Consider the following 23510-nt stretch of genomic DNA (forward strand, 5'->3'; position numbering starts at 1 on the left):
ACACTGGATTGTACCCCGTTACAGTTGGCTTCTTGTCTCGATCGTGTGGCTTACAGTAGGAGGGAAGACGTCTTCACAGTAAGCTTGCTGGGCGATGAGCTTGGGCTCCCTTGGGTGTGCGTCCTTGTTGCTTTCCCTTGCGGAATGCCGTGTAGTTTTCTGCTGGCCAGGTTTCCTTTCATAAAAAGTAAGTACAACTCCGAGTAGAATGTTCGGAAATGCAATTTTGACGGGATATTGTGATGTTCTACATCCACGATCAGTGCCACTTGATTGCATTTTTATATTTCAAGATCCATTTTTATGACTCGGATACAATCTGTTGTGATTTTGCCCTTAGCTATTTCTGCATTTTTAAATATTTTACTTTGCAGATATTCTGAAAAAATTGCAGTACACGCTTAGCTTCAAAGTTGGAGGGTAGGGATGGGTTGCGAAAATAAAATCCGATCGATCGATTCGATCAAATCCGATCATGATCGATTGTGATCCGATTGGCTGATCTATCGATCACTTTCGTTCCGATCGAATTCAATCGGATCGGATCGACAAGTTCACAGCCTTGTGTAAAAACGTTTTTAGGCCAATATATTTTTATTATACAAAATCTGTCATATTTGCTATAGACTCCTAGTTTTTGATACTCCTGCTGCAGGAGTATCAAAAACGCAGGAGTCCTGCAGCAGGTGTATCAATAACAGGAGTCCTGCATCAATAACCGAAACCACAACTGTTAAGCAAGGACGAAGCAGCTGATCCCGTCGAGGCGTTGGAGTCCGCGTCGAATATCAGCATCGGCCCCGGCAGCGCCGATAGTATCGCTAGTTTAGGACGCAGGAGCAACCCGCGGCGTGTTGTCTATGAGGGCAGCGAGATCGACAGCAGTGACGCACATAGAAACCGTGAGAGGATTTAAAGCGCAGGAATTTGCCAAGACCACTGGAATGAACTGCTTATGAGACGAGGTGACGCTAGCGGGTTTTAATCGACAGCCGCAACCGCGCTGTCCATGTCATCGGGTGTTTGGCACAAAAGCACGTTGTCGCTGTCGGCCGAAACCATGTCCTTAGGTATGGACTTGCTGCCTGTAGAGCTCCATGGGGATCCACTCGTACTGATAAACGCTGTAAACCCTTGAATCTGCGCGAACTGATCTTTGGTTACGTTGAAGTCCTTGATCTCGTTGCCCTGGATGTATAGCGATTCCAACCTGCTCGTGTTGAGCGACGACCCCGGAAAACCGTGAGAGCGTTGTGAGACAAGTACACTCCTTCAGTGCGGAGTATGTGCCGTCCACATACTCGGTGTGGATGCTTTCCACGACAAGTCCAGGTATTGGATCCAATTCGCGCATGAAGCTACTGCTGAGCGTCGAAATATTGCAGTCGCGCAGCGTCAGGTTCATCACAGTAACCGGCACGAAGGCAATGTTCGTCTTCGCCACGGAGTTCAGGTCAACGTTGTTAATCGAAAAGTCGAGGTGTTCGTGGAGTTGCTGACGACGGTCAATGAAGAGCTGGAAATCACGCGGTTTTCGTTGATGGATGCAATTTCAGCTGAAGAATCCAGTACCTTCGATCTGAAAGCTGTACAAACTGGAGGGGACCCAAATGGGACGGAAGGCGGTGAGCACCAGCTTATCCTAGGAGTGAATGCGTCATCGTCCTGAGCATATTGGTTCGCACTCGGTTCGGCTTGCGGACATGCACATGTGGCAGTTTAATCCCTTTCGACCTGCACCAGAAGTGCGAATTTTGCAGCAACATACTATGTCGTGAATTCTACTGTCATTTATGAGGTCTGTAGTGACTGCTCGGACCTGTATGAAGTGGAGGAAAACAAAGTATCCAAGAAGAGACTCTGTGTACGTCATTAACGTCGACTCGTGCATCTTCGAGGACGAAGACTTCATGGCTGCATTAGGTCCAGCAGTGATCGACGACGACTACGGTGAAGATTTCGTCGAGGACTACGAGTGTGAATGTGAATGGCTCTGAGTCAATTGGGTGTCTCGAGTGTTCTTGGATTGAGACTGGTACTGATGAAATTAAGACATACTGAGCTGACTTTGAATCAACGGATGCTTGCAACTCGCCTGTGATTGCGACTGGCTGAGCTGCGACTGAATGAGTCGAGGACGCTCGAATAGAATAGACTTCTTCAGTCCATTAACCTGTGCGTTCACAGGTTTATCAAGCGTTTGCAGTGCTCTCGGATGGTTCAGTACATTCTCTGGATACAGCTCCGACACGTCATCTCGAAGACTCAATCCAAGAACACTAGAAACTGTCAGCTAACGCAGCGTCGACTCAGTTGCTCTCAGCCTGGAGCCTCAAGGGAAAACGTGCTGTCTCACAGTTAACTCACTGAATCGCAGAGTTCAACTCAATTTAAGGATACTCAACTGACTCAAAGCCCAATTGATCACTTCCAGGAATCGCAGCTCACTCAGAGTCAACTCAGTCAATCGCAGAATCAATTCAAGCAACGCGATTCAAACAAGCTCAATTCGACGAATCCCTCGTTACTCAACTGCGAGCCGATGTGGAATACCATTTAAAGCGGACATTTAAAGCAACACTACGAGAGACAAGAAGGGGGGTTTACAGTACTGACGAGCCTAAATTCTCCATCACTCTGTTGGAACGAGATTACCAACTCGAGTTCGATGATACGACTGTAGTACGTTATTAGTTTTGGTGCCTTGAGTCCTACGTACGGTCGAAGTGCGCTCAATATGCTGCCTCAAATCGCTGCGCCCCATTTGGATTGCCCCATTGGATACGACACGGTGATCGATCAATGGACTCAGTACGTCCACTTTCGTGGAGCCATCGGGATGTCAATTTCTCGAGAGCAATTCATGTGCTCACACACTATCTACCACGAACGGCCTCTGGTCGTCAAGAACGCCTTGAACGACACCCGCTACTGCCACCTGGGCGTCGTCAATCAAACAGATGCCCGGTTCTACGCTGGTTTCCCGATCCGAGCGCCGGACAGCGCTATAGTCACTTGCTGCAGGATCCACGAACTCGTACTTGTACAAAGGTACTGGGCTCACCAACTGACAAAGGGATTCCGGAGCTTGTGAATGTTTACTCGGGTCATCTAAGTACAATTGGTCCGTGAGCTCCTCCACCCAGCTCGAGTCAGAAGTCATTAAAGCTGTATCTCCATCCACATCCACGTGGAACTTGTCATCGTTGTATCACAATGCGTCATTGTGCTCGATCTGTTCCAACCGCTACCGCTTATTCCGTTGCGACTTCTTCTGGCATTTGTGTGGTAACATGGTGTGTGGAGATTACTCCCAAATGTACGAGGTGGAAGCTCGCATGGGGGGAGCTTCGATGCAATCGATAATGTCTACAATGCGTACACCGTGGTGACACATGTGTGTTTGACGATGAAGGAGACTTTGGGCATGCAGTTGTATCTGTAATGTCTACAATGCGTACACCGTGGTGACACATGTGTGTTTGACGATGAAGGAGACTTTGGGCATGCAGTTGTATCTGTAATGCCGGATCGTCGTACCCCATAGGGAAGTAGATGAATGTTTGGAAACCAAAGCGACGACGACGAACGGCCCTTTCAAATTGACGGAGAGACGTTCAGGACGTGTATAGCTTCGGGGTTCATGATACTTTCACGTCTACGAGCGATATATTAAATGGGTTTTAATCCATTGCAGACATGGAGCTCATTGAATACACCGTGGTGAATGCCACAGCGAATGCGATCTTAGCTGTCGGATCTTCGTGTAAGAACAAATGGAGCCCAGTTGTGGGATCATTGAGCAGCCTGCTAGCACCAATAACACCTAGGTAAAGTCCAATGACCAGGAAAAATGTCTCCAAACGAAGATCCATTCAGTGTTCCTGCTACGAATAAGTCCATGATGCTCCTGTCATTGTCGCAGCGTTGATGGACGTTTGAGCGTGTCCTCTAGTAGGTAGTGGCTCTCTCCGGGTAACTTCCCCACGACGGTTCCAGAGGTCGGCTTTCTAGTGCAGTCTCGTGCCCCGTCATTCCACGACATCATCGACCAGATACATCACCTCTTTACCCACCACTGGACTTTGAAAAGCGCTGTCACGTCATTTGGAAATTGATGCAAAGCCGAATGCTGTTCCGGCGATTGAAGCGAACTGGGTGGATGTGGACTATGGGCTGAAGACGATCGTACTTGCTGTGTGGAGCTTGGCATTCATCGGATGAGTCGAAACAGATCTTGCGTAGATCCTGGGTGTATATCTATTGTGTGCCACGTTCTGGGTGATTGAAGTCGATGTCGCGAGTGTGGTGTGCACAGTGGTCGACGTGGTAAGAGCCTGGAGCTCCCAGAAGTACATGAAGGTGGTAGCAGCTCCAGCAACTGCGCTACGTTTCCTTGTTCAGTTATTTCCTATCGTTGCTCCATGAAATTGACAGCAGTACAAATGGATTGCAGATAACTTTTCGGAACACGGCGACTCCACTGGGAACTATTGCGTGTCTTGCAGTTCCGCTCGTGTGTGTCATTCAGAGTCATGTGCCGAGACCACTCCTGTTCTTCTGATTAACATACCACTTGCCTTTCGGATGGCTTCTCAAGACGACGCTAACGCTGCTGGACATCTTTGAGCTGTGCTGGAATCTCCGGTGCAGCAATTGGCAAGCGTCACAAAGAGCACGAAGACCTTCCTTGGCGCCTTTGGTGAACTGTTTCCAGTATTGTCGACGCTCAGCAGCCTCGCGCAGGCGACGCTGCCAATTATTCTGATGTGGATGGCCGACACCATTGGAGAACGTGCTATCGATTACATGACCAGGAACTAATGTTTCACTGGCAACCAAAGTGATAGAAGACAAACACAAAACATCATTTTTCAACCATATATCCGCGAGAGATTAATGCGCGTTGCCTGGGCGATAGATTCTGATGGGATCAATGGTTCACTGTACTGAACTAGTCAGTGAACTAAAGATGAGCATGAACATCGCCTGATGTCTTGTTGAAATCCAGAAACGCTTGTAGCTCCGATATCGCTGTCACAGCATCATCTCCAAGCCTGGCACGACGAGAACTAATAGTTGCACCCGACGCAGAGAATGCCTCTTCACTTGGGACTGATGTTGCCATAATTGCCAAATAATTGCGCGCCATCATCTGAATCCGCGGAAATGAAGCGGCTTCATTCTTCATCCAGTTGCAAACAGCTCGACTTCCTGTCTTCAGGTTCATGGATCTGTCCTTGTGTTCCAACCACCGCTGTAGCTCCGACACGAACGACTCATTTGTGTTGTTGACCGGTTCGTGTAAATCCAAATGCTCATCAATGAGACCATATAATGCTTCTTCGTCATCGTCTTCTTCTTTCTCCTCCTGCGTTCTCTCAGCCTCGGCGATGCCCACAGTTCGTTCGTATTTACTGCGATACACAGATTCATATTCGTTCTCAACAAGGCGCTTGGCCTGCTCGATATCACCGTCGATCATCACAATGTGTTCCTTAGCTCGAGGATCAAGAACGGCAGCAATCCTTGCCTCGCGAGTCTTCACCAACGGGAGGTACTCATCCAACTTTGTTTTAAAGGCACGTGCAAAGTCCCTAGTGTACCACGACTCGGCATTCTGCATTATCTTTGACGCATGCTTCGAGATCAAATGGAAGACAACAAGTGTTACACCGAATGTGGGGTAATTTTTTCCAGACATCATAGTAGTTGCTGCTTTGATCGGCTTCAAGAACGCCGTAAACTCGGTCAAGTAACTCCACGTAGTCTCCGAAATGGGGGAGGCAAGACGATGTGTATGACCAATTGACAAGTCTCTGTATCCTTCATGGCGCTCGCGGATTCTACGCAGCAGTTCTTCGATCGCCTTTTGTAATGCACGAGCTGAAGCCAGCATAGTCAAAGTGCTGTTCCATCTTGTGACGCAATCGAGTTCTGGAGAAACATACTTGATACTAACAGCGGCACACACTCCTTGCAAAGCTTCTAGCAAAGACGGTGAGTCCGATATCTTCTTCAAAATGTCGCGAATACTTCCAACGCTATCATCCATTAAGGGGCACGCTTTCATTCCTTCTCTCACAGCAAGTTGAAGCACATGAGCGAGACAGCGAACTTGTATCACCTTCAGCTGAGAACTTCTGCCTTCCTCACCAGCTATATGTACCCCCGTCGTGGTAGAAGCCGCGGTTGTTTGTTCGTTGGTAAACACCTCGTCAGCAAGTGTCTCGTTAATTTTTCTGACCATGGTCCCATTGTTAGTCGCATTATCTGCAGTAATTGCCCACAGCTTCGAGATAAGAGATTCATCCATTGCCCTCAGTGTATCCATTAAATGATCGGCAAGCCGGACGCCACTATGAGGATACTCCACCCGTGTGAATCCAACCACTACGGCCTTGATAGCCCATTCGTCATTGATCCAGTGTAACGTCACGACCATATACCCTTTTTGAGCCGCCGACGTCCACATGTCGGTTGTGGCAGACACACGACACGACGCAATTTCTTGGAGCATTGTGTGCCGGGCCAGTTCCTTTTCACATGTCCAGCGTTGTATGACCTTCTTGCGCACCGTTTTACGAGTTGGAGGCGTGTAATCGGCTTCAAGAATCTTACAAAATGATCGAAACGCTTTCTTTTCCACCAAATTAAACGGAAGTGAGTTCATCACGATCAAGTCCACAAGCTGATCATCGGCCGCAGCTTTGTCAAAAGTGCGCTGCTTTACAAAACGTTCAAAACCAAACGCAAGTAACTTCGTTTGCTTGGAATCCATTGCAGCCACTGAAGCCTCGTCGTCTCCTCCGGAATATTCGTCACGATGGTACCGTTTAAGATGGCGGCGAAAAGTGGTGTGTGCAATTGATGACCATCGACAAGCTGAGTCTGTAGGGCACAGCAAGCAGGTATAGGAACCTTCATCGCTCTCACGAATGAAAGACCAAATGTCGGAACGCTTGTGACTGTGAGATCGCCGATATCCACTCGATGAAGTGTTTGCGTTCGACGAAATGTTTATGCTCGACTCGTCATGAGCGTCCATTGATTCTACTTATGTGGTATCTTGCCTACGTAGTAAAGCCAAAGTAGAGAAGTGAAATCAGCTCATTACCGTTCGGCGTGCAGCCTTAGTCTGTCCCACGGAGGTAGCTTCTCGACAGGAATTTGGTGCAGGTGCAACTACCGATCCGATCCGATCGGATCCGATCGGATCGAATCAAGCCATACAAATTCCAAGTATAAAAACTTCAATCACACACAGATCATGGCGCAAAATTCCAACCTCAACGAAGGGAAGTTCGGTCCCAGAAGTGGCGAGCCAATGCCGTGATGTGCTGGTAGACACTGCCAGGGAGAGGTATCACACTTGGACTTGAGCTTCGAGGAGCGGATAGTTCGGGCGGTGAAGTGGTAAGCGGTGGGGCGTACCACGACGGACAGCGCGGCAATGATCTTGATTCAAGTACATGTACAAGTCGCCAATCAAGACTCTTGATGAGCGACTTGTACATGTTCGGCTCGCCATGGACAGCTTCACAGCGGGACGTGGAAGTTCCCGGGCACTTCGATGAGCTGGGTGGTGCTCAACAACAAGCAGGCAGAAGTGCTGGTACGACGTGGCTACAGCGTTGCAGGCGTGTCGCCGACGCTGTTGGATATATGCTCATTAATTTTCCGCCGGAGTCTGCAGTGGGCTAGCCGCAGACGTAATCGGTGGCGTAGTTTTCGGATGTGTTCCGGGAGTCTCTATTGCTGGTATTCCGCGATAAACGAGATGCTGCACTGAATATACGGAAGGTGCGTCTGCTGACGATTTCATGACGGCGTCCCGACGGGTAGTGTAGAGCCACACACAATAAAATTCGTCACTTTCCTCTGCCTTAGGCTCCTACGAAAAACACTTCCTAGCAGAAAACTTCTTGCTAGGACTCCTGCTGCAGGAAAACTCATCCTGGAGACGAACAACACGTACGGTACGACAATATGACCTCAAATATTTAATGCAGAACGTCTTAAATCGTTTCATAGAATCGTAAAGGTTTTAAATGTCATAGGGTAGACTCTATACCTACAAGAACGTATTTCTTGTGAATCCCAGCACAAGGGACTATATCATTTTTTGTGTTTCTCCTAGAATCTTATACATTTTTGATTGGATCCGATCGATCGATCAATCGGATTCAATCGAATAAGATCGAAACGAATTCAACCTCGATCGGATTAGTCAGACGAGACATATCGATTGATCCGATTCAATCCATTTCCCAAGCCTACTGGTGGTAGTGTAAACCAAAACGGAGTGTCCCTTATTTAGAAATTTATTTTTAAATTTTTTAGAAATCCCCAAAATTAATCCAGACCAATGCGGATTTAGTGTAAAGCAAAATGATGAATATATCTTGCTCGATGGTCGCCTCGATAACAGTATCTTGCATGTGCAGTACTTTAAGTACTGCACATGCACCACGTACATTACATTAGTGCATTGGCTATAGCCACGAGCGCCCCGCACCGGACGCCGTTAGTGCTGACCGTCCAGGCAAGCAGCCCCAACACGAGCGCTTGATGGCACGTCAATCGCTGAGCGCCGTTTTTGAGAAGGAAACTCAGAGCTGCAACCCCTTCTCCTTCCATTCCCCACGGTCTGCAAGCGCAGCCCAAAGCTCTCATCCTTGATGTACTCTGTTTAATTGGGTTGCTGGCCGTCTTGGTCCCTCTATCGATGATTATGCAGGCTGAACAAGCTGAGAGGTCACTGTGTGCACCCACACTCTCGTGCTCTGGCGCCCATACGCAGCTTTCACGCACCCTTACATCTTTGTGTGTACCCCAGTCCGCAGCGCGCCCGTAGTTCGTATTGCTGGATGTGTCACTCGCGTTCTTGCCAGTTTGCACTACACTAAATCTACATTGCTCGAAAAACTAATTTTGTAAAATTATTCCTCAAATTTAGATGTTACTTCGGTTACTTCACTCCGTTTTGGTTTACACTACCACCAGTTTGGATTGGCAAAGGTGTAGACGTCTTCATGCAATCAACACTGAAAGGTATCGCAAAGAAGAGCAAGTGTTCGACAGACGATCGGACGCCAGACTACTGCGTGGAGCATCGATATTCAGCATTCCGTGCGCTGCGTAAGGCCATTAGCGACGTGGTGAGGGTTTCCAAGGACAAGAGCCACGCGCGTTGGTGCCCATACTGCTCGCGTGTACGGGAGCTCGTCCACTCTAGCATATTTCCGCCGCGCTTCCCAAACCATAATAGCATCGCTACTGTCATGGGTGTGCACGATTATTTGGTGCGCAACCGTGAACACCAGCTAGAAGCATTCATGAACCAGCTACTCCGTGCTGCAAAAGACATTTCATATCGCTTAGGGTGTACCCCATGCGAACGATTCGAGGTCGTTTCAAAACTGCTGAATGACTTCTTAGAAGAGCAGTAACACCTGCATCGCTAGCCCATAAGATAACCTTACCCAGTGAAGAAAAGATATCGATCTCAATGTACAGTAAAGCTACGTTCGTAATTCTTGTATGACCAGTTTAACCAGAAGGACTTGTCCATATAAGCATCTGCCCCCGTGCTACGTGGAATAAGCTCCCATGAAAACAGTGTGTGTGGGTGGGGCGGCTGACTTTTAAACCAAAAATGATCGGCCTATGTATTCAACATCGGGGCATAAGAAAAGCAACTGGACAACTACGGCTCAATCGAAATTGTTTATGTGATAGCATTTTTGTAGGACCAGCTGGAGAACCCTTCCAATGTCGCCAAGCTGAACAGCCTACGTTGCGGTAGCAGCTCTAGTACATCCACAATTTCATGAGAGTCTCACTGAGACGTCTGTTGGACAGCCGCCAACACAAAACTTAGTGACGTTGGAGGAAATGACTGCTACTGGGTGTGGCCTACCAAATATCGGGGAATCACAACTAAACCCACCGGACATTCCACACAAGCTGGAAATGCTTCTCGAAAGCCTCGCTCGAGTCTTTAGCCTCAGCTCGCTACGGCGACATCACCCCCGCGACGGGAGAAAACAGTGGCGTCTTCAGTGTAGTCGTTCATCACGTCGTGTACAGGCAGTTTCCACTGTGAAAGGAGTCCCTCAGGCACCGTACACGCAAACTCCGTCCGTCGAGTTCGCCATGCGTAACAGCAGACCAATCTCCCCGCCAACCTTCTTCAAGGGGGCCCGTGCGTGTTCAGACCGTCTCGGGCTGACAATGTCCATGCGGTCGTTTCGCGCACAAGACCCTGTTCAGATTGCCAAGAACGACCAGAAGAAGCTTCGCAAGGCGTTGGAACGTGCGGCTAAGCAAGAGCGGAAAGAAGCTCGCAAGAAGCAGAAACTCGCTCGAAAGTCCCACAGGTCACTGAGAGAAAGAGGTAGCAGCAGCAACCGGATCGCGCTGCTGTCGGCATCCTCCGTGTACGATTGCAGTATCACGTCAAACGAGGAGATTTTGGCCGAGATCTGGGCTATGCGCTCATCCTTCACGGCCCAAGTGAGTGATGAAGATGTGTCTGCCGCAGATGATAAAGCGGCGAGCTCTGCGCCCATAGAATTCTTGTTCTTCATGGGCTGCCCAGACGACAGCAGCCGCGAAATTGGATACCTGCGGGCTCGACCCAAATCCCGATCGGCGCGGAATACTGCGACACCGTCTTTTGCCACGGCAATTGCCACGACAATCCCGGTGAAATCGACATTGGTGTCGAACATGCCGTCGCTCTTGTGCCACGCTTTTGAAATTGCTTTATAAATGGCTCACATGTATCCGTATTCAGGGGCTAATGGTAACCAAATATCATATGATATTTTTGATAGCAATAGTACTATTTTCGATATTAAATACTAATAGTATATCATTTTGGCAAAAGTTAACATAATATTTTAATATTAGCTCGGAGAACTGAAAAATATTAGATATTACATGATATTTTATGATATTTTCCCACTTAAGTATGTTTCTTGCCACCTTACCCTGTGGACCGAGCGGAGCCAAATAACTTTTTCGATCAGGTTCTATGTAGAAAAGCAGTAGGCTTTAAGACTGACGAGTATTTGCTCAGTATTTCACTGTGACACAGACAAAGGCGATCGAGATGGAAAACTGCAAACGCTTGCAGCTGTTTAACGTTGATAGAGCGAAATCAAGACCATTCTCTTGTTCTCTACCGATCTCCTCGTCCACATCGTGCGTCTAATAAACCAGCTGCCTGTGGCGCTAGATTAATGCGCTCAGCAGTGCCAACACACGACGCCAACCTTGCCGTCACTCTCACAATTGTCCCTCCCTCACGGTTGATTAGAAATACTTCAGCTAGTCGAGCGTTAGCGACATCTGATTGGTGAATTTAGCCCGATTACGCCATCTTTGAAAAATATAATATCGTATTAACTAATATTAACTAATATTAAGTTGATATTTAATAATATCATATTGTCTCAGAAGAAAATATTAGAGAGGTTGTGCTGCTGTCATATAACAGTGAGTTTGCCTTGTGAGCTGCTATGACTTAGGGGTAGGAGATTCACTGTCAAAACTGGTGAAGACAAAGCACAGTGATGCCTTGCTCACTGTACACGCAAATTACAGACCATTCACTGGCCACGGACAGTAGCAGAAGCAAAAACGCCTTGATCTGACGCAGCGCCATGGAAGCAGGAGCAAGCACCCTCACTGACGAAGCTCTAGAAGCAACAGATAAAGATTGCGCTCCTGGGGGGGACGTCGCGGACACCGATAGAGCTGACGGAGCTCCTGGCGACGCGGCTGATGACTCCGCGCAGAAAAAGAGAAAGAAGGCCTTTCGCTTCCTTCCCTCCAGCGACGTCATTCTGTTAAAGGAGGTGATCAAGCACACGCCATGGGCTGCTGGGCACGGCAAAACAGAGGCAGCATGGGGCAAGGTCGCCAGTGGGATAAAAGCAGCTCTGCCATTGTGCACTGCCGACGGCAAAGCGTGTCGTCGTCGCTTTTACACGCTCATGGAAGTATTCAAACGAGAGGAGTTGGAGTCGTTAAGGGCATCAGGTACAACAGAAGACTACGAAGAACGAGAGCAGCTACTTACAGACTGTTTTGAGCTGGTACGATGTAATGTTGTGTTTCTTAATCTGCGTAAAGCTAAGTCATTCTCTTTCTTATATGTAGACAGAGGGACATGCACAACAAAAGGCAGACAAAACTGAAAAAGAAAAACGAGATGCTGAGCGCCGTGAAGCTGCGTCTGCTGACATAGTTCGTAGCGCCATGCAAGGCATGCGTAGCAAACGATATCTCAGCTCAGACACGGAGTTAGCTACGCCACCTTCAACCAAAAAGAAAAAGCGGTCAAGTACGGATGCATTGCTAGGTTTTCTCGAGGACCGCGCTTCATCGCGCAATAATAGACACTCGCTGAAAGAGCGGCAACTACAAATTGACGAGCGACGACTCGCGCTTGAAGAGCAGCGGCAACAGCAAGACAAGGACAAAACAGACAGAATGCTAGCGATGATGTCATCGCAAATGGGTCTTATGGTCCAGTTGATAGAAAAAATATCCAAATAAAAAGTTGAGCTGCTTATTGAAGTCCTAAGTACTGTTCAACTGTTGGTGGTGTCATTGCAAAGAATGAAGAGGTCTGGCTGCCACGCAGGCAAGTGTGTACGTTTGTCAAAAACGCACCAGCGACGTACATCTTTCCAATACGTTGCAGATAGAGCTTTTGATTTTTTGCAAAATCAACGAAAGCCCAGTAGCGAATAATTTTACCAAAGCCCCATTCAACGCTTACTCGAACCGAACTCATGCGCGCGTTAAACTCTTGTTCGTCTGCCGATAACTGTGCACCTTTAAAGGGTGCAATAATGTGCTCTTGTCTACCGTAAGCAGGATCGCCATAGAAAACAAAATGTTTTTCATCAGCACGAAGAGATTCAGCGGCCACCTCAAGCAATTCACTCTCATGAAGTATAAAAGCATCGTGGCGCGTGCCAGCATAAGGTCCGCTTAGATGAATTATGATGCCATCAGGAGCTATCACGGACTGATACTTTAGTGCGTGTTTTCTCTACGACAACAAACGAGTTTTAGTTCCAAAGCCAAACATTCACATCTAGAAAGTCTCTGACCTTGTGTCCGTTGTACATGTAGCGCTGATTACGTGTGGGACGACAGGTTCCTCGTACTGTGCCATCTATAAACCCGACGCAAGTTTGTAGAGGGGCTCCTTTAGCATGCACGGCCTCGGCGTACGCCGAAAGTGTGTCAGCATTTAGTCGTGAATGGTCGAATTCTAGGATATAGTTGAATTTGTCGTAAATAAAGTCAAGAACGGCATTAGAAATGGACGAAATCGCAGTGGTATCACGTCCGAATAGGTCTTCTAAGTCGCCGAGCCGTACTGGGTAAGCCATTCGCCGTAGGAAGATACATAGCGCTTCAAGCGCTGCAACATTATATCGCTGTGTAGTAGGGAAAGGCTCAGGTAAACCAAAAAGCTGTACAAGCAGCATAATTTCCTCCTTGTCAAATCGGAACTTCTCGCGCCAGACTGGATCAGTCTGAGATCGTTCAAAATTGAACCGGGAACGTGAAGGTCGATTGGCTTCGCGCATGAGGAGCACAGCGACCACAACATCATCATCTTCAGAGCTACTGCTCTCACTGTCCATTCCTTCCTGTTATTTTTGAAGGTGACAGCAGCACAAGGTTTTTCTAACGAACAATCCCCTTCAAATCGGATATCTCCTCACTGGGCAATTTCGCAGTTTTGTAACAGTTGCACAACCTCTCTATTAGGAGATATTTTTTATATTAACTGGTCAACAGGTGATATTTTCACAATATTAACTTCACCGATTTTGGAGTTACCATTAACCCCTGGCCGTATTAGCTTATCCGACAGCAGTGGTAAGATACCGGTAACCAACAAGCACCTTTCATTCTGTAAATGGCAACACTCGATGATGATTGGTTGTAAAGCGATATATTATTCTGTACGACTGTAGAGAAAACCACTTCAAATTGATTACAGTATCTAGGACTGGCTACCCCTTTGTCACAAATTGTATCTTACGACAATTGTAGCACCATCCCTAAAGTTTGCCACCTCTGGAGAGCTCTGTCTTTCGTGCTACGCGTGCCTGATCATCCGTCTGCAACGTCTTCATGACCATTACCGCCGAATACCAGCACAGCACATATCGGACTGTTCTTTCGCGTTTTGCATACGTCCAACGCTGCCGGGGACTAGGCTGTCCCATCTTAATAACATGACCACATGAGTATCGTGGGCTCGCGTACACGTCAAACCTCAAGCGTCCATGTTCACCGCCGACTTTCTGCGAGGACTGACGTTCCAAGTCGGAGCTTCCGACGGTGCGATTCACCATCTTCAGCCTGCATCCGGGACAGCACAAGCCACACATAGTGCGAGTCGCACTGCGCCGGAATAACGAGGCAGCTCTGCATCTCGTCCCAAAGCTTTGATTAAAAGCTTGAAGCCTCATCGATGGCGACGAAAAGCGTATCGTCCATGCCCGGTGCCGCGAAAACAACTTGCAAATATGGCGTTTTTCGGCGCGACAGCGTCGTCGTGGCGCAGCACAATATTTTAAAAGCCTCAGTGTCGCGGCTCGAAATCAGATTGTCAGGAGAAGTTTGCTTTTTCAAAAGAAAGCACCAGTTAAGCCTCACAAAACGGCGCTGTCTTTTGGATACACTTAAGCGTCGACTTAAGTACTTTAAATATTCAGCAAAGTATATAATTTTATTTTTTAAAATTAGTTTCTTGTCGATCAGCACTTGAACGGGAGTAGTAGCGACATGCGGCACACATAAACGGGCCGAAAGGCAAAGAACCAATGATACAACCAGACGCGAACCCATGTTTCCTCATTCTCCCAGTTCCCCGCGAAAGCTAAGCTCTTGCCTAATGCCTGCAACAGAATCCCAAGCCACTCCGGCCCCGGTGCCGGCGCGTCCACGCGCACCTCCCCCGCCGGTGCCGGGATTCCCTCCGCAGCCAGCACCTGAAGCCGAACCGGAGGCCGCACCAGAGAAAAAGCAGCAACCAGCCGAGCCCGTTCGCGACGCTGCCGCCGATCCGCCAGCAAAACGCAGGCACAGCGGCCTCATGCGTGCCATCGGCGGCCTCTTCAAGCGCAAATGCAGCGACGCCGACGACGCCACGGCACCTAGCGATAGTGAGGCCTCGCAGCGCCGCACGTCGCGCTGGTCACGCTGGTCCCATTCGCATCGCGGGTCGTTGCCCGAAGCGCCGCTAGACGTGGCGGCTGTGGCGGCCCCTGAGACTGCCCCCATCCAAGAGAACGATTCAGTGGCTACCTCGCCTCACACTGAGGAGTCGCCGGCCAAGAAGGCGAAGAAGGCTAAGGTTGAGCACCCTAAGCCGGAGAAGAAAGCCAACCCGCTGCCTTTCAACAAGACGAAACAGTCACCCACGGACCCGTCAGACCTGCTGCTCGCCGACTCGAGTGACGAGTCAGGTGCAGAACCTCAACGCGTTTCCTTCCTCTTCTTTGGGGGCAGCGACACTGACAGTACGTTCCAGCCGGAGCTGAGGCCGTCAGAGCTGGACGATCTCCACCAGAACGATATCCGACCGTCGCTGCAGGCCAAGATGCCGCTCTTCTTCTCGCCGCCCTTGGTGGAGAATATGCGTCGCAGTAGCATCCTGCCCGACCCGAAGGAGTACGAGTTTTAATCTTATGGGAAAGCTATCTACGCAGAGAGGAAGTGAGCAACTGAGAATGACGCCTGGCGGGTTAGCGTCGGATGATTTTTAAATATTTTTTGGTGTAACAAGTAGCAGTAGCGTTAACATAACGGATAGAGGGGAGACGGCAGAGTAAGTTTCGGAAATACAGACACCACAGACACCAACTCACGTTGCATTTTGAGTGGGTGCTTTTGATGGGGAAGGTCTGAATTGCAGCCATTTGAGATATAATACACGAACGGGAGGAGACACAAGGTGATGAAATTGATCCGGCGAAAGACTATGGATTCATGGTTTGTCCGCCATTTTGCAGCGAGCGTATCTTCTCGACGTAGCGACGCTACGAGCACAGTCTTATTCAAAAGCAGCTTGTTCGACCCGCAGGGTTTCCTTGACGTTCCCCTGGCCATTCGCTTGGTAAACCACATTATCAATACAATATGTAGTAATAGGAGCCACATGAAGCTCCTAATGAACTGCGTCCGGCTTGCTGCTGGTGCTGAGTCAGAGTCCCATATGGCCCCATCGCAGCACACCAGCCTGCTGGTCAAGATTCTTGAGCTGCATCAACCAGACGATACCAACAAACTCACATCCATTTTCATTTAAGTCCCACTACACACCGGAGTAGTAGCGCTGACTGAGTCGGTAGCTGAGCTATCTACTGTTCCAGGAGTATTATAGCAATAGTCCCGACGCATCGCGCCCCTATCTGTTTCGATCCGTGGTATTGCAGTGACTGTATCAATGCAACTTTTATAGTCAGCGCCTTGAGCTGTGCAAGTATCCCTTTCCTCTACAACAGTACAACCAGTGGCTATTGACACTAAAAGTATTCAGACAAACGAGATGTTCAACGGTTGCTTCTATGACCATGAATGCACCCTGCCCTGCGACGCTTGTGTGGAGGGGGGGAATATCTCTGAGCTGTGTGCTCTATCGGACGAAAGTCCCTCCTCGCACAGTCAGAAAAGACGCGGCCATTGACGGACGAACTCGTCTTCGCCCTCACCGCTGCTCAATTCACACGCCCTCCTCTGCATAACCATTATCTATCAGAGCTCTGTAGTAGTGGAAGACAACAACTCGTCAAATCGCGCTCTACAGGAAACAGGAACGACTGCAACGGAGACTTCTGGTGATCAAAAATGGGACTGTCCGAATTCTTCCATAGCGTTTGGGACTTCGTGTGTCGGCCTTTCGAGGACTGTACCAGTTGCTGCGATGTACTAGACCCCGACTACTACCGCAAGACATCGCCCGGTGTGCACAGGTCTCCGCAGATGTTCAACCGCTGGGAGCACGGCGTCAAGTACAATATCACCTCGTCTCGCCCTCCGTCGTCGCTCCCGGCATTCTCGAGAAGCCACGTAGGTACGAGAGAACAGCAGTCGAAGACACTGTCATCGTCAGGATCGAGGTCGGGATCACGCTCGGATTCGCCCTCAAATTATTCGTACGAGGAAGAAGAGGAGGAGAGGCAGGTGCAGTTCTTGTTCTACGGCGGCAGCGATCCCCCCACGCCCACATCAGTAGGAGACCTGTATCCGAGCGGCGGGTATCGCAGCGACATGATCTCTAATTACGTGGAACCTATGAGCCCGGCAGCGTCGATTGAATCACCTCGAATTAGCCATGAGATGCCGTGCTTCTTCTCGCCGAGGAACACACCGCTACAGTCTCCAATGTCAGCACCGATCTACTCTCCGCATCTCTTTAAAATCTCCGAACAGCGAATGTCGCGACGCAGTACAGGTTACTACAACATGCGCTACTCCAGGTGAGCGAGATCGTTATATGTAAGAGTGCGTGCATCTCCGCGTCCTCCCCAATTATCTATATCGGCCTCTAGCCTAGAGTCTAGGGGGCGTAATACAGGAGTCTTCCTTTCTGCATCTGCTCATTATCTATCGTATTGGCGCTTTTGACTGAGGATAGTCGCAGCTTGCGTCCCAACGTGGCAGCGCCATGTTGTAAAGCAAGTGGTGAGACCGTTTCCAAACCAACGTCTCACAACTGACCATCACCATGCTCCGAGTCATTCGGCGAGTGGGTACTTTCGCATTGGAGCCCTAAAGCCATGAAACCAATTATTGGAGACTTGGTTGTCGACCAAAGGCAGCAGCCACGCCATGCAAACACGCTGGATTTTACCACCGCGAATGAAATGCCTCATTCCGCCAGGGCAGGTGTCTGTGAAATTAGAGCCATGGACGCAAACGGGAGAATCTAACGAGGGCCCTCGTTAGATTCTCCCTGTCCAAACATGAGTCCTGCGATTTGTTTGCGAGATCGCCCTGAATGGAACTTTGATTACCGAGCGACGGAGGCCTGGTCCCTACATTTCTGCCCAGCTGTAACACTTGCTTGAAGCGAGCGACCAGGTCTCCGCAGCTTCTCTGGCTCACCGACCAGAGCCATTCCATAATGGCTTCTAAGGCTCGAACCTGATGGAATTTACTCGGTAAAGTCCAGCGTGTTGTCATTCCCCAATTTGACTCGAGCAACTCGAATCAACGTTCCGCAATAACGTACTAAAATCCACAAGCCCAGTAGCTCTATCATGCGAGGTTTCATGCGTGCCATCGGCCTCGGAGGTCTCTTCCGTCGCTCCGCTAATTCCACAGCCAAAGCCTCAACAGCAACCAACACGGCGGGCAGCTTCCGTGTGCTGACGCTCGAGCAGTTCCAGAATTTGACGACGGTAGACAACTCGTCGGTCTTCGAGGCTCGTCGAAGCAGCTCCACCAACGAGCGCCCGCAGTTCCTCTTCTTCTGCGGAAGTGACAATTCCGCGTACCCGTCGAGCGAACTCACCTCGCCCAACGGCAGCACGTTGGCGTCTCGTTTTGCAAGTATGAAAGCCCCCACTCCTGTACAGCCGGTTATCGACCACCACATGCCCGTGTTCTTCATGCCGCCACTGCCCCCCTCTCGCCCCTCTGTCGGGGTCGGATTCGCAGGCTGCTAGTCGACTTTGAGTCGACGGTCTTTAATTTGTCTCGGTCACCCTCTTCCTTCTCTCAAGCACCAGAACACACCACAAGAGGATGATTCAACTTTTGACATGAAGATGCAGCCACCCCACAGCGCTGAGAAGACGGATTTCTTCTCGCTCGGAACTGAAGAAACAGTTCACATCTCTATCTTCGACTCTCTGGTTGACCGCAGCACTGGCGATCGAAGCCAGTGCATCAAGCAAGTGATCAAGCAGATGCTCAAGATTCATCCTCAACTTCAGAGCGACCACGCTTCGAGATTCTTTCAACTATCTCGTTATGCCATTCGATCGACCTCCGAACGAAGGAGTGAGATCGAATAATTTCGTCCCCCAGACGCTTCCGCGAACGTAGCCTCAGCAGCATTTTTCTTCAAAGGACCCCCTACGCTAACTTGATTCAACCAGCTCCAAGTCGTTCGGGGAGGTTGCAGACGTGCAATTTACTCCCCCTGGCCCGACGACAGAAGCGAACCACGATGGAGATCAAGCAGCTTAATACTCTAACCAGCATTTCTCACCTGAAGGACATGCGAATCATTAAACTTTTGTACTGCAGCGAGATGCTTACAGACCTGTCTCCCATTTATAGCATTGCCATATTTCTCGAATATTTCTATCAACCGTGTTGATCACCAGCTTTATAAAAGGTCAGTCTCCATTTCATAAATTTATTTGAATTGTCTTTAAGGACATGGCTCCCCCCCCCTTGACAGGAAACGGACCCCGGTGATCCCAACTCTTGAATCACGAAAGTGGAAAAGTGTCCTCGTACGTATCTTCGGACAGTTGAACCACGGTTCAGCTCTCGGGTTTGCCGTACCAGACCTGACCTAACGTTTTCGGGTCTGTCGGCTGCTTTTTTGTGGCTTCAGGAGCCTTCAGTCGAGACCACCCTAAGCGCCACGTTCGCTGACCTCGAACTCGGAGGATTAGTAGTGCCATTGGTAGAGCAAGCTGGCCGAAGCATCTTTAGCGTTAGTGCCATTGGTAAGCTAGCGTCCCTGCTTTCACCGAAACTACATGTAGTATCTTGGGCAAAGAAAACAGCAAACTCCTGAGTTTTAAAGCCATACCGGACACCGTGGTGGTCGATGAGAACGAACCAAGGGTTTCAACATCCCATGACAGTCCAAGCACCTCTACAGAGCCAATTATCTTCAGCAAACAGAGATTTCGATGGTACGATTGATGATCTTGAGTCTGGATCCTGTACAGTGTTCTACACAAACACGAGCTGATTATCGTATCATTTTCCCCACCGTGTTACGACCCTTATCCTTCAAAGAAGAGCAATGAAGTAGCTGGCTGTCTACTGGAACAGCTCGGGGGTCTGCTCCTCCACATACAGCAACGTCGAGTTTACCTTCTTCTCCCAGCCATCCAGACGAGTCACGAGCTCCTGCAGTTGCGAGTTGTCCAGCACACGAGGCTGCACCCATGTGACCCGTACGATGCCGTCCACCTGGTCGAGGGATCCCTTGATGAGCTTGCAGGACAGTGCACGCATCACGAGCCACTCGACTTGTTCCAACGGCAGACGCGTAGCCTCTGCGATCTCGTGGAACGGGATGTTGCGCTCATGCGATGGACGCTGGAACACCAGCACCATCAGGGCCAGCAGAGCCACCTTCTCCTTGACGTACTCCTGCTTGCTCACCAGCGCTGGCTGGGCGTTGAATTCCTTGCTGTTCTGCCCCACAATCTCATTGAATCGGTCGATGTCGCCCTTGTTGAACGCGTGCAATAGGTCCGAGAGCCACTGCTTGTCCGTGTTTTCCAGTGCGCGCAGGATCGGGGTCGCCAACTGAAAAAATAGCATTTAAAACGTCAATATCACCGTCCAGAATCTCATTTTTCATCGTAATGTCGTACCACTTCGCCGAAGTTAAAGACGCCGTCGCCAGTGAGTGCAGCAATGCTGATGTTGACGGCCAGATCGAAGCGCTCGTTGGGACGCATCTCGTCGTACTGCGTGTAGGCCAGGAACATGAGCGCGTTCTTGTAGAACTTGTCGGCTGGTCCCAGTGCGCTGTAGTAGTCGCAAGCCACGCGGTAGTACGCGGCGTGAACTACTGGCTCAGCACCCACAAGACCCTCGACCACCTGCTTGTCGTCGTCCACTGTGGCCTTCACTTGGGCCAAAAAGTCGGCGCCGCGACGGAATTTGAGCTGTGCGATCTGCATCTTGCATAGCAGAACGGCCTCGTGCGCTGTCTTGGTGCTTAGCTGGCCTAGAAGCTGCTCCATGAACTCCTGAGCCTTGGCAGGGTCGGCGAACTGCGTGCTGATCTCGGTGCAGATGACCACCAGGCGGATCTGGTTGAGTTTGTCCTGAAAGGGGCGGATGAACTCCTGGTAGAGTTTGGCAAGGTTTTGTGGGTGTTTGTGGCACATCGGATCGCGCACAAAAGCTTCGAGCTCGCCCGTCAGCTCATGGTAAAGTCTGCAGAAAATTTGAGCAAACATTTAGTCAAGTTTGGTAAAATAAAAGCATTTGCGTGGGTTTTTGTAGATGACGGAGGAGGCGTTAGACGTACTTGCGGACGTGCAAGTCCTTGAGCTTCTGGTAGCGCTGTGCGATGTCTGGGTACGCGGCCTGTTCCTTGGCGATGAAGTCTGTCATTGTCGTCTGCTGCCTGGGGAATTTGGATCCTTGCGATGAATGAGGGGGCAACAGACCCTGTGACCTCCTATATATCGGATTGAACAGTAAATAAATAGATAAAGGTTTAAAGCTGTTTGCTGGCCCAGACGACAAGGTTATCCACAGGAGTCCAGCGCGGCATGGGTATTAGTAATAGTAACTGGACGAGATCTCGCCTCACCGGGAGCTCGAACTTCTCGCCTCGCTGTTTTTTTGGCGACGGATGTTTCCCATGATTTAGGATTTGTTCTCCTGGCGTAAATTTATCTTAAACATGCATTCAGTTAGCAAATTGTTCGAAATTTATTATGTTACGCAGCTTGGCCGACTTGGACGTGTCTTACGACTAGGAAGGTCATGGCTCATAGCCCAAGTGTCCTTTTCATACTGACCAACATGAAATGTACACGCCAGATACTTCTTCCGCAGCATCTTTCATACAACCATCACAGCGTCGCCGTCGCCTTCTGAGCGCGCTCGAGGACCCATAAAATGCAATCGGCCGTTCGGCAACTGGCCGTCGTCCAGTGTCATGGCGCCGTCCACAAATCGCACCTTTGACCTCCTCGTGTCATTCACTCGCCCCTTAACACTCGAAGACGGAGGGCCCAGGTGAGTGGGCGGGACGAATAAACTCGTCTTCGCTGCAGCAGCCATAGCTGCAGCACTTGCCCCTACCGACTGCGGTCGACGAATGACCGGAGGCTTGGGTCCAAAGTCGAACCCTGGGTGTTCCAAGTATGGCCGGTATGGGGGTCGTATTCCTTCGGTTGAGGATACATCCACGGCTGGTAGAGATGGAGGCCAATCCTCAATAATATGCCGGACTGACTGCTCGTTGCGAGACTGAAAGCGTGTTAACAGCTTCCGTGCCGAATCCATCGAAATGTCTGGCAATTTTCGCAGAGCTGCGGACTCCACCAGCCTCATCAGCTCGTCAAATGTCATCAGCACCCCCAGTTCGGCACGAGCCACGACCACGCGCATGATTCCAGCCTCGTCACTAGGGTGGAAATAGTCGCTCGTGCCTTTTGCGTGCACTGCTTGCGCACGTTTCTTGACACGTCGATGGAGAGCTGCGAAGTGCACACCATACAGCTTGGCGGCTGCGCGGAGACTCATTCCCTGCTGTTCCACCGCCGCAATGGCTTTCTCCCACGTCTCGGCGGACACTGTGTGGCTCAGCTTATAGCCGCGGTTGTCATTGTACGATGACGCGTCGGATGTCGTGTCCTGCATCTCTTCCATGCTGCTCGCATTGTTGCTGACTGCGTGTTGACTGCTGGGTTGCGTCAAGCTGGTCTCAACTCCGAGGGCAGGTCCGACGTCGCCATCCCTCTCACCTCTCGGACTGTTGCTAGGGTCAGTCGTCGCGTCATTCTCGCTGCTGCTGGTGGAGGCATTCAATCGCATCTCCTCGTCGCCCCCTGATGAATCTCTCAAGGGCATCGACCATGCGGCTGCACGTCGATGGCCATCTACGAGGATGGCACGACGCTGTTGCTGCTGTAGATGCTGTTGGTGGCGCTGGCTGAAGTTGCGCTGGATCTCATTGTTAAACCGTGCTCGGGGACCCGGAGGGGGCATGGAGGACATGACCGCGTGAGCTGGTTTCGAGGATCTCGAGCCGTTTCTATCTTTGCTCGTCTCTTTGTCACCTTCAGTCGTGTTGCCCCTCGCATGCGCCGTGGTGGAACTTGAGCTATTATTACTGTTCATATTGGTCGGATTAGCAGTAGGTGTGATTGTAGTGGTGTAGGTATTGTTGGTTGGAGCTACTGCGGAACGAAGTGGAGCCACTTCGAGTCGAGCAGGCAGCCCAAATGCAGCCGCCGCCTCGACGCCACTTCTGCTGCGGCTGGACGCCGCACCGAATACGAAGTTATTGAAGTACATGAAGCCGTGCACACGCTTGAACTCGAGCACCCAGCCGGACGGAGGGAAGTCGAGTGGGAGCGCCACAGCGCCGCCTTGACTAGCCACGGTGCGTATTTCCATCCGCACGTCGTCGGACGTTATGCGCTTCTGGTGGCGTAGTTTCTCCATGAGCTTGCGCAGTGCCTCCTTCTCGTCCGCCTCGCTTAGGTAGCGGCGCACGCATGCGGAGGACAAGTCTCGAT

The 23510-nt window shown here is 50.1% G+C and overlaps 7 protein-coding genes across 7 annotated transcripts; 5 read left to right on the forward strand and 2 right to left on the reverse strand.

Annotated features, from left to right (window-relative positions):
- Positions 1 to 7500: 7500 nt before the first annotated feature.
- On the forward strand, positions 7501 to 10847 carry PITG_00009 (uncharacterized protein; the record flags this gene model as incomplete). The annotated part of the gene is made up of 7 exons (XM_002908600.1): positions 7501 to 7615; positions 7891 to 7979; positions 8344 to 8381; positions 8960 to 9305; positions 9753 to 9816; positions 10112 to 10710; positions 10842 to 10847. The coding sequence occupies 7 exons, from the start codon at positions 7501 to 7503 to the stop codon at positions 10845 to 10847; spliced, it is 1257 nt and encodes a 418-aa protein (XP_002908646.1).
- An 825-nt stretch (positions 10848 to 11672) lies between these two features.
- PITG_00010 (uncharacterized protein) lies at positions 11673 to 12407 on the forward strand (the record flags this gene model as incomplete). Its single annotated transcript, XM_002908601.1, has 2 exons — positions 11673 to 12107; positions 12288 to 12407. The coding sequence occupies 2 exons, from the start codon at positions 11673 to 11675 to the stop codon at positions 12405 to 12407; spliced, it is 555 nt and encodes a 184-aa protein (XP_002908647.1).
- A 2732-nt stretch (positions 12408 to 15139) lies between these two features.
- PITG_00011 (uncharacterized protein) lies at positions 15140 to 15730 on the forward strand (the record flags this gene model as incomplete). Its single annotated transcript, XM_002908602.1, has 2 exons — positions 15140 to 15343; positions 15452 to 15730. The coding sequence occupies 2 exons, from the start codon at positions 15140 to 15142 to the stop codon at positions 15728 to 15730; spliced, it is 483 nt and encodes a 160-aa protein (XP_002908648.1).
- Positions 15731 to 16893: 1163 nt separating this feature from the next.
- Positions 16894 to 17529, forward strand: PITG_00012 (uncharacterized protein; the record flags this gene model as incomplete). Its single annotated transcript, XM_002908603.1, has 2 exons — positions 16894 to 17087; positions 17166 to 17529. The coding sequence occupies 2 exons, from the start codon at positions 16894 to 16896 to the stop codon at positions 17527 to 17529; spliced, it is 558 nt and encodes a 185-aa protein (XP_002908649.1).
- A 779-nt stretch (positions 17530 to 18308) lies between these two features.
- PITG_00013 (uncharacterized protein) lies at positions 18309 to 18716 on the forward strand (the record flags this gene model as incomplete). Its single annotated transcript, XM_002908604.1, has 1 exon — positions 18309 to 18716. The coding sequence occupies one exon, from the start codon at positions 18309 to 18311 to the stop codon at positions 18714 to 18716; it is 408 nt and encodes a 135-aa protein (XP_002908650.1).
- A 1339-nt stretch (positions 18717 to 20055) lies between these two features.
- Positions 20056 to 21397, reverse strand: PITG_00014 (26S proteasome non-ATPase regulatory subunit 13, putative; the record flags this gene model as incomplete). The annotated part of the gene is made up of 3 exons (XM_002908605.1): positions 20056 to 20550; positions 20619 to 21189; positions 21284 to 21397. 3 exons carry the CDS (start codon positions 21367 to 21369, stop codon positions 20056 to 20058), a joined length of 1152 nt encoding a protein of 383 aa, XP_002908651.1.
- A 428-nt stretch (positions 21398 to 21825) lies between these two features.
- On the reverse strand, positions 21826 to 22629 carry PITG_00015 (DNA-binding protein, putative; the record flags this gene model as incomplete). The annotated part of the gene is made up of 2 exons (XM_002908606.1): positions 21826 to 21857; positions 21984 to 22629. 2 exons carry the CDS (start codon positions 22627 to 22629, stop codon positions 21826 to 21828), a joined length of 678 nt encoding a protein of 225 aa, XP_002908652.1.
- Between the last annotated feature and the right edge of the window lie 881 nt (positions 22630 to 23510).

The sequence above is a fragment of the Phytophthora infestans genome, genomic scaffold (genome assembly GCF_000142945.1).
Source record: "Phytophthora infestans T30-4 supercont1.1 genomic scaffold, whole genome shotgun sequence".
In the NCBI taxonomy this organism is placed as follows: Eukaryota; Oomycota; class Peronosporomycetes; order Peronosporales; family Peronosporaceae; genus Phytophthora; species Phytophthora infestans.